The 10291-nt window shown below is 41.2% G+C and overlaps 1 protein-coding gene across 3 annotated transcripts in view; it reads left to right on the top strand.

Annotated features, from left to right (window-relative positions):
- Nucleotides 1–639: 639 nt before the first annotated feature.
- LOC145440223 (NACHT, LRR and PYD domains-containing protein 3-like) overlaps nt 640–10291 on the top strand; it is a 74437-nt gene continuing 64785 nt past the window's right edge. Inside the window, exons 1-2 of one of the 3 annotated variants that reach the window (XM_080317797.1) lie at nt 640–805; nt 8345–8470. Coding sequence is in view for 2 of the 3 variants with exons in the window: in XM_080317796.1 (XP_080173922.1) it covers nt 6152–6227; nt 8345–8470 (202 nt within the window). In the remaining variant the exon portion in view is untranslated. Of the gene's footprint in view, nt 806–5807; nt 6228–8344; nt 8471–10291 lie in introns of those variants that run through there. The other 2 variants (XM_080317796.1, XM_080317795.1) reach the window with 2 other exon arrangements.

The raw sequence follows: 10291 nt of genomic DNA, 5'->3' as shown, positions 1-10291 counted from the left end.
GCCTTTCGAAAATCCAGCAGGATATGAATTAACTCGCGAAGCAGTGCCAAATGCATGTCAATTTTTTTGGCACGCGTGTTGTGGACGTTTTGACGTTTGGCGCACACATAAAAACGGTTGCCGACCCATCGAATCCCATTTCTGAGGATTGAAACGATCACACATATTACTCTAAAACTTATTTGAGTCGACGAATGTAATTACTTTCTATGCTTGATTTGGGTTGGCGTTGTGATAACCAATGGACATGCTTTGAATTCGCATTGTTTCGCTAAACTTTCTCATTTTTTCATTAGATTCCACCTAATTACAGTATCGGCATTCTATTCTTGTTATACTAGATATAGATGTGTATGTTGAAGGCAAGCGAAAAGTATCTGCCTTTACCAGAGTATGCATCACAGGATTCGGCAGTCAAATCTGGCAAATATGTATCCTTATCTAATAATTTAAAGTTATGATGTGTTGAACAGCGGCAGCTAGTCAATCTGCTTCAATATTATGCAGCAAACTATATCATTTCTGATCCATCAGTCCTTATTTACACAAATGTTTGAATTTCTTGAGCACCGCCTAGCTCCTAATGTGTACACTGCGATCGCTGATAACTAGCAGTAAAATGCCGCTTTCAAGTGAATCCTGCGATATCACTTCCAAACAGATTTCATGACTGCTGGATCAACAGTTTTATCCATAGTTACACAAATATCGAATGGCTCGCTATAACGTGGTGGCAGCAAGTATGATCGTTAGCTTATGATTAAAGATACCTGAGGATTTGGAGACTTTCGGGAGTTCCGTTGCGGTAGGTGTATTTCAAGAAGTTTCACTGAAGTTATATATAACATGTATTAGAATTAAATTTTGGTCACCGAGTCGCGTGCTTGTACTGTTTGGTCATATTGTTTCTTGTTAAGGACGTATATACTGTACATCCAGTGCCCACAGGCTACAGGCAACCCGGATGTCGCATGCGTTATATGTGCGGATGCAGTCGAAACTGTCAAAGCTAACGCTTAAATATGCGTCCCTGCGAATTGCGCCATTTTTGCTCGAATCTTGATTTATATTCAAATATACAGCTTTGTCGGAGAGTTTGTACGCTAACTAAACTGACATCCGAAATGCTGTAACTTTGTGGGATGGTGCAAACCATGGCGTCGGAGTCGGAGTCGTGGAAAAAATATTGACTGGAGTCGGAGTCGGAGTTTGTGAAAATGACCCTGACTTCGACTCCGATTCCGACTCCAACTTCTTTATCATAAAAACAATTGCTTTCAAAGATATCTTTAAATTACTAATATATTAACTATAATAGGATTTTTATGTACCCTCAGTCACTTTTATTAGTGACGATACAGGTCAGGGGTGGCCAAATCCCCCCCTCCCACGGCCAAATGTGGCCCGCGAGAAGGATTTGTGTGACCTGCGAGGTAATTCTCGAAATTAGATATAACATCAGGTAAAATTGCAAGCCAACCAAAATTTGATTAGCCTTACCGCCAAATTTGATGATGACTAAAACATCCGTTTCGACGCATTGGCGTAAACATTCATCGCAGGTCTTCGTATATGACCATGACCATAAAGTAGAATATTCCGTAGCAGATCTATTTGCCTTCAAATTTATCTTAGAACTTAGCATGATTTATTGTCACATTTCTTGCATTTAGTATTGGAACCCTTCCTCGAAATTATAAATACGCGTAATTTACAGAATTTAGTACAACTATACTCGTAATTAGCAGATGACGTGTCGTCCAACATGCGACTTCGCTTGCGAACTCGAAGCGAGATCGTCGGCGATGAAACATTTGCACAAAATGGCAGAGGCATGTTCACCAAAACCGTCGATATTGCTATGTCTAAAACGCTAAATAATCCTGTCCTTGCCAAATGAGCCCATTGCTATATGGAGGCGACCCTCAATATATGCAGGTAATATATTTATTGATCGAATTCATTTGTTACCTTTGAAAAAATTTCGTGCTTCGCGCGACCAGGGCACGACTGCACTGCACACTATACAGTTGCACACGGAGTTTTCGTGACATAATTGTTATCAATTTCAAAGCGTAGTCATATAAGTCTTGTTTTAAATCAAGAGAGGGCAACATCTCGAGTCGGTGGGACGGATATAGGAAAATTAAGTACTTGGCGGGCCGGATTGCTGAATCGATACATTATTCGCCCATTTATCAGGACTGTCTAGTCGGTGGAGTCGGAGTCGGAGTCTAGGTAATTTTCGCTTGATGGAGTCGGAGTCGAAGTCGGAGTCGTGAAAACTATAATAGCTGGAGTCGGAGTCGGAGTCGGAGTCGAGGGGAAAATACTGACTGGAGTCGGAGTCGGAGTTTGTGAGAATGACCCTGACTTCGACTCCGACTCCGACTCCAACTTTTCTATCATGAAAACATTTGCTTTCAAAAAATTTTCGAAATAATTTTATGGACCACCAATCACTATTATTATTAACCATACAAATCAGGTACGGACAGCCCGTGGCGCGCAGGCCAAATTTGGCACACGAGAAGGTTAGGTGTGGCCTGGGAGGTAAATTATTTATGGCATCAGGTACAATTGCAAGGTCAACCAAAATTTGATTAGCATGACCGCGAAATTTGATGATGACTAAAACAACAGTTCTGACGCATTGACGTATCCAGGGGCCAGCCACATTTATCCCAGATCTTCGTATATGACCATAAAGTAGAATATTTCATAGCAGATTTATTTGACTTTAAACTTTTCTCGGTACTTCGCATGATTCATTGTCACTAGATTTCTTGCATTCAGTATTTGAGCCCCCTTCTAAAAATTATAAATACTTATTACTCACAGAATTGAGTCTAACTATATTCGTAATTAGTAGTAACGTGTCGTCCAACATGCGGCATCGCTTGAGCACTTACAGCGAGATCGTCGACAAAACATTTGCACAAAATGATAGAGGCATGTTCACTGATACCGTCGATTTTGCTATGTCTGAACGTCGAATAATCCTGTCCTTGCCAAATGAGCCCAGTGGTATACAGATGCGACCCCCAATGTATGTTAGCAACATATTTATTGATATAATCCAGTCATTATCTTGCAAAAAAATTTCGCGCTTCGCGCGACGAGGGCCTACTTCCGCACTCCACAGTTGCATGACATATTGTTAGCAATTTTAGAGCGTATTAATATAAGTCTTGTTTGCAATGTTACCTAATTTGGTTCGCTCCTATCGAACGACTAAAATAAGGTTATCAACATTCCAGTTGCACGCGAAATGGTTCCTAAATCTTATGTGTCCATTTGGCCAAAAAAGTTGCACATCCCTGATATAGACTAAATTAGACATAACTTGCAAATTACAACTCAGTTGCAGAGGGGAAGAAATTCGCAATATGCATTTTCGCGATGCAGTCAAAATTGATGCAATTGATACTGTGACAGAGCAAATACATCAGCTGGTTTTTTAAAATTGTAAACATGATGTAGGCCTGAAGATGACCAAACGATGCTTCCCACTTGACAAAATTAAAAATATCTGCAGTGTAGCTTAGCTGTTTGGGTCGAACATATGATTAAGAAAGACTGCAAGTCCCAATCCTTGAATACTTGATTAAGTACATGTACACATAGGCTATGGGTCTTTGACTATTAAACTAAATTCCATTTATGACCAATGTATATTAGTATTTGAATGATTCATACATTTCAGGATATTAGAGAGTCCATGTTATTAAAATTCGAAAAAGGAAGGATATTTAGCAAATCTAATGTTAATTGCATAGATAGTGGATAATTCGCGCTGTGTCACAATGAAACAATTTAGCATGTCACCGTTAATCATATGTTTGCATATCTTTAATGGTTGTATGATAGTCATTCAACCGACAATGTGGCATATAATTTTCGAAGTAAATTGGTAATAATGCCGGAGTCGGGAGTCGGAGTCGGAGTCGGTACGTTTAAAGACCCAGGAGTCGGAGTCGCAGTCGGAGTCGGTACGTTTAAAGACTTAGGAGTCGGAGTCGGAGTCGGTATATTGAAAATGTGTGGAGTCGGAGCCGGAGTCGGTGGTAAAATTTACCGACTCCACAGCCCTGCCTTTTATCCACATCTACAAGAAATAATTCGTATTTAATGAATGTATTTCAACGACAGCAATGTCACTTCAAAGCCCTTTCTCGCCGATAATGACGAATACAATGTGAATTTGAGAACAGCATTGTCATACAGGCACTGCCATGTCTGCTTCTCTCTGATCAATTAACACATGGTGCCCTTTGAAGGGGGGAGTCACTTTTTGCAAAACTGACCATCACAATTCAAATTCATACCCGTGACCTCACCAAAACTGGAATCTGGGCTGTTCCAGTTTGAAAGTGGTCGGGGTATAGCCCTCTACCGTTTCCGCCCTCCACCCCATGCCATGTCTATTTTTTTTATATGACTTAATAAACAAATTGTTCTCTAAAAATATCTTTCTCTCTTCTCATTTTTCAAGATTGATCCCCGGGATAGCGTCAGAGAGCCGAAATGAAGCCTCAGTGCGTAGCCACTGTTGCCTGGTTTCGAACAAGCCGTCAACCATAGCCGTAAACCGCGCGGCTCGCCAGATATCGAAAAATCTAAAATAAATGAAACATTTACATATGGACGTGGTCATAATGGTCGAGTTCAAGATCAATACCGAGTCGGAGCCCTATCGCCTAGTTAATGGCATGAAACAATGTGGTATACTTTCTCTCTTCATTACCATTTGCAGGCATAGTAAACCAGTTTATGACTCATATTCCGTCACGATCTCGGACTTGAACTTGACTATATTCTTGAAAAGAACCGAAGCATGACCACAATTAACAAACCCCATCATAAAACTCCCCAGAACAAGGTTTGATGTTCGAAACGGTGTAAAATTACACAGAATACAAGTCCACTTCTGATGTTATGGCAGAATTTCCGACAATATTTCCCACTCGGAAAATATCTGTAAATTTCAGGTGATAACCACTTTTTTCGGCATGCGAATGTTCGGTCGAATTCATCATGTAAGATCGTCGGTACTCGAAAATTGCCATGCCTGATACTTTCAAATTAGGTATCATATAAATCAGAAGATATATGACTTTCCATAGAAACCACAAGCAGCCCGCTACGACATATACTATTGCAGAAATTGAGAGATAAACTTGATCTTAGGTCACCAGTGAACCCCCCCCACCCATTAAAAGGGTCAATTAAGACTTCAAGACGTTCGATAAGCCCAGTACCCCAAACTTACCAAGATATCAATTCATTACGGCTGGGTACATCTTAAATGCCGATAATGCAAGTATTTTCGCTTCGACAAACTTACGCCTAAGCTCCACTCTTGCGAACAAGCGTATATAATAACATACGAGCCGCAGTAGTAAGCAAGCAGTGGGGAATATCGGCAGACTGCGGCCACAGGCCACATTCTCATGTAAGACGGGAAACTGTCCGCGGGCTGGATCCGGCCCGCGGGCCGTATGTTGCCCGCCCCTGCTATAGGACCACCCGCAACTGGCGTTTGGTATATTGTATAATTATCATTTTCCGTCCCATAGGTTGGGATCCTGAGATGGCTCTAACCCTGGAAATAATTAATGCACATTTGACCTCCTTACTAAGTAGGAAGACCTATATGCCAGCGATGTTTTTTCGGTGTAAATTTTGCAATTGATTTTGGTGACCTACTACTAATTTGAATTTGAATTGACATTTTATGGAACAAATTATATCGCACGTTCATAGCAAAATATTGTGATATTGTAATGGCTGGAACCTCACCGCTTCTGCCATCGAAAATATTGATAAGAGGTTGCCGCAAATAAAATTAGACTTGACATCGGTACGTGTGTATACTTGAAATATTTGATGGGATATCAGTATTATTTACTTGCTTGTAATTCCTTTTTTTAGAAATTACTAATTATAAATATACTTTGTGTGCAATTGGTATTATACGTTTAGAAAGCAGAGGATTGAAAATCAGATAATATCCGTCAGAAAAAGACAAACCAGAATCGTATGCATAGGATAAATAGTGTGGACTCTGTTTACTTATATGCGTCCTTGCGTTTCAGTACTGCTAGTCTATGGTATACTATAATTGTATACGAAATCACTAATCATCGGCATGACTGGACAAGGAAGAGACGCATACACTGAAGTTGCTAATGCCATACGTGCATCGCCATTATCTCGGTCATCAAGTAAGCGTTTTGATAACTTTTTAGCAGTAGGGGTCTCAGCTTTCCCGTAACCACTTACTGGCCACAGATTTTTCCTTGGCTGGCCATGAAAAAGCGCTGTCTGGTAGCCGGCCACAGTGAGTTTCATGGCCAGTTCGTGATTTTGGCACATCTCGTTGGACGAAAATCCGCCCTTTTATCCACTTTGACTATACTCGCATAGATCTTCTTCATTTGCGAACTACGAACGTGTCGGGGCTAGGTTTGTAGACGACTTCCACTAATATCGCACGTACTTAAGTCACAGTACCACTTTATTGAGTAGTTCGGGGTTTGATTCAAAATTACCATGGCTTTACACATGTTTACCTTCTGCATTCGCTGAAGAAATGAATTTAATTCCCTCTGACTATTGCAAATTTACTGTTGCTCCCCGATGCGTTGTAAACTATAACACCGAAACATGTGTTCCATGAACTTCCTAGATAGTTGATAGAGTAATGTTAGAGCGTACGTCTTTCTGATAGGTCAGACAATAAACGACTTTACATTGTAACTGCTGTCCACAGCTTCCACGCCAGGCGCTCGCCGCACTGGGATCGTGTTGAGAGATGAAAGCGTAGCAGACTCGATAGCGTTGCAGTTTCTTCGCATCTCCATCGCCCAAGCCCTTTAGTAATACAAACGTACATAATCCGACTCCCTGCTCCTCACCCAGGGGCACGAGAGATCTGATGCACTTAACACGGCGATAAGGATTTGCACTGCATTCAGATGCTGAACTATAATGAACGATTGGAACTTGTCTGTGTCATCAAAATTGTTCCCTGTACATTGTTTGGGGAAAACTTTCCATTGTTCCTCAAATCAACCACAAATATATCATGAGTATCCTATTAGTCAATACGCAGGCTTGGCATAGTCATTTTGTCATCGGTCGATGGTGCTGCATTAGATGACGCAAAGTATCTGGAGTTATTTATAATATTATAACAGTAATTTGATTATAAAGCAGACAAATTTACGCCCCATGCTCACCACACCGGTTAGCAGCTTGATCTAACGACGACATACGATACAAAACGATCCTTGCACCAAGTAATCAAATATCCTCTGACATGCACGCCATCGACGATAGTGACTGCGGCATCCATTTCATTCGTACATGATTTTCAGCCTGGAAGAATGCCACCTAGATGCATAGCCCATATATAGCCTACATATACAAATTATATGGGATCGGAAGCGTGACCAAAATCGAATTTCTGGGGACAAAGCCCCACATTTTGCGTATATTGCCGGTAAGGCTACATCGCTTGCTTTTTTCACATATGCAGCACATATGCAGTGCGTCATGTTCCAGTGCTGCTACAGCATGGAATTATTCATAGATTCATCGACACACACATCGTCCAACAATATGATTGCAGCAAGCTCCATTGATGTTGAGGATAGCGATCGTCGTATGTAGGTCTATACTGTATAGCAGAACGATAATCAAATATGTATATAACCGTATATCGTGGACTTATCATAGACCTGATACAGAAAGGAGGGATTGTATCAGCCCGGCATTATCCCATTCCCAGCTATTCAGCTATACGAAACATAGCACAATATTAGGGTTACCGTATTTTGGAGTCGGGAAAGGAGGACACTTTTTCAAAATTTTCAAACTTAGAATAGCGGAGGGAAATCCTGAAAAATGGTAAATTTTTTACCAGTGCTACTAAAAAAGAAATAAAAAGGTCAACTCCCCCGCTCGGCGCCCAATATACAGTTTTATTTTAATTTTAATTTTAATGTAATAGCACTTTTTGTGGCCGGCCACGGAATATTTGTGGATAAATACGCGATTAATGTATATATTCTGTAATCCGGTCCGCCAAGGACTCCATTTACCCATATCCGGCCCGCCGACCGGAGAAGTTGTCCGTCCCTGCTGTATATTATGCTTTGGACGGATCAGTGTCCTTGTCAAATTAATAATTTAAATTCATATCAATACTTTTGATACGAATTTCCATTTGAAGTAGTAGCATGTTATTTTATATTATCTCTGTTACTGCAAATGATTGTGTTGGTACAAAATACAACGGTGATTTAAATTGAATGTCCAAATAGTTCAAATGTTTTAGGTTCTTCGACCTTGGCCACAGGGGCGCAAGTCAGACAAACGTTCACAAACAGCTCGGTAAACGTTATTAGTGGAGACCAGCACAATACGAATATCTTTACTATCAGAGAGTTCAGTCCAAACCAAGGTAAGACATCAACTTTCATCTACTTCATGGTGGCGGCATTATAGAACAGTAGTTGCCCATTTTTCCAGCAGCCCATTTCAGATATGTTCATGATAGAGTGGCGAGATAGCGCAGTGGTATAATCCGTGGCTGCAACACCAATGGGTGCGGGTTCGAGTCCGACCGAGGTTCCGATACCTAAGTGTTGGAGGTTTACCTAGGCTCCTCCTCGTCACCTCATCCGCGTAAGCGGTGTCTTACAAAAGCCTAGAGGTGGGCCGTGCTATAAGTCGGCAGTTACGGAAAATAAGAAGAATATTGGCCTGGTGTAAATGACCATTGTAGTCGACAAACACCATGAATACCCCAAAAACAGACAAAACAAATATGTTCATGATGCGAGGCCCGCATATGGGGCAGGGTTCAAAGCTGGGCGGGGCTTTTGGATGATGCATGCGGTCGTCGTATCCATACAATTATTACGGTGTTAAATCGTTCCAAATGACTGCTCGACTAAGAAAAAAGATAGAATTTGTGATGGATCCAAATTAGGCCTACTAAAAATAAGGTTGCAATATGAAACTTCGGTTTCGGGCTCAAACTCTCCGGATTAACAGACAATTGTATACAGCACCACTCCATCTCTCTGATGGGCGATACGGTGAAGTTGTATGAGTTTCGTGACGTTCCTATATGCTTTAACTCAGTGCTCTTCAACCGGGGTGGTCGTACACCCTAGGGTGTACCAGAATTCGCAAAGGGTGTACCACTCGGATGGGGTGTACAGGGGTGTACCAGATCCAAATTACAATGAGCCGATGGCTAGCTATCACAAATACCGGTTTATAGGTCAGTACAGACAGGTTGACGCACAGGTTAACGAGCAATATGGTACAATGTTATCTCCAGTGTAATACTGTACACCGCTTGATTGTGATGTCATAAGCAAATATTTCTTCTATTCATTTAGCCGTCGGCAATAGACCAATGGTTCCGTTTGGTGTTGTAAAGTATGCGCAGTTAACAAACATGTGTTCAGCTAGTCATTTGTATTTTATTGATTTGTGAGGAAACCGCTGCGATAGCTCAGACTTTTTGAATCCGTGCTTCCTACCCGACGCTAATAAATACCGCAATGCACATAAATGAAGTGACGTAGCTAGCCAGGGTCGAAACAGCTTCCATATTGAAATCGAAACCCTTTTGTTTTAAAATGCCGATTGTATGTCCAATCTTTCGCCATACATTTTCAATTTAGTATTTTGTTATGAGTGATGTAAATTAGCGACAATAGACTGTGTATAGCGGCATACGATCTGAGGTTACTGACATCTCTTGCAGCCCATGTGCTACTATCGACTGTGTGTGGTGTGTGGCAGGCCTGATGCGCAGTAGGCTGGTGCGCCTGCTATCATCGCTGATCTGAATTACCGCTTCTGCAGCAGTAGCTTTAACTACTCTCCCCCCAATACTGTTACGTTTAGGTTGAATATCGTTCGTTATATCATGCTGTTTTTGCTCTGACACGAAATAAATTCCAATTTGCGTAGGGTTACTATACGTCCTCTTTTAAGAGGATTTGTCCTCTTTTTTGACTTTTTTGAAAGTGTCCTCGGAGGACGCCCTTTTGTCTACTTTTTTTGAGATTTTGTCCTCTTTTTTGAAAATTTAGGTCAGAGAGCAAATTGATATGCCATAAATCAGCACAGAAGTGACGCTCCGGCTGGTATTTCGGAGTGAAAAACTGTGATTTTAGCTCTGAGTGAAAAGTTGACCTTTTTTTTAGTCATCCACCTAGCAATGCGGAGAGAAAAACGATATTTTGAGCTCTGAGCGGAAAGA

This window comes from Botryllus schlosseri, chromosome 6, assembly GCF_051294905.1.
Source record: "Botryllus schlosseri isolate E-star chromosome 6, Bs_hap1, whole genome shotgun sequence".
Taxonomy (NCBI): Eukaryota; Metazoa; Chordata; class Ascidiacea; order Stolidobranchia; family Styelidae; genus Botryllus; species Botryllus schlosseri.
The sequence above is the reverse complement of the archived record's forward strand: the minus strand, read 5'-3'. Positions and strand labels throughout refer to the sequence as shown.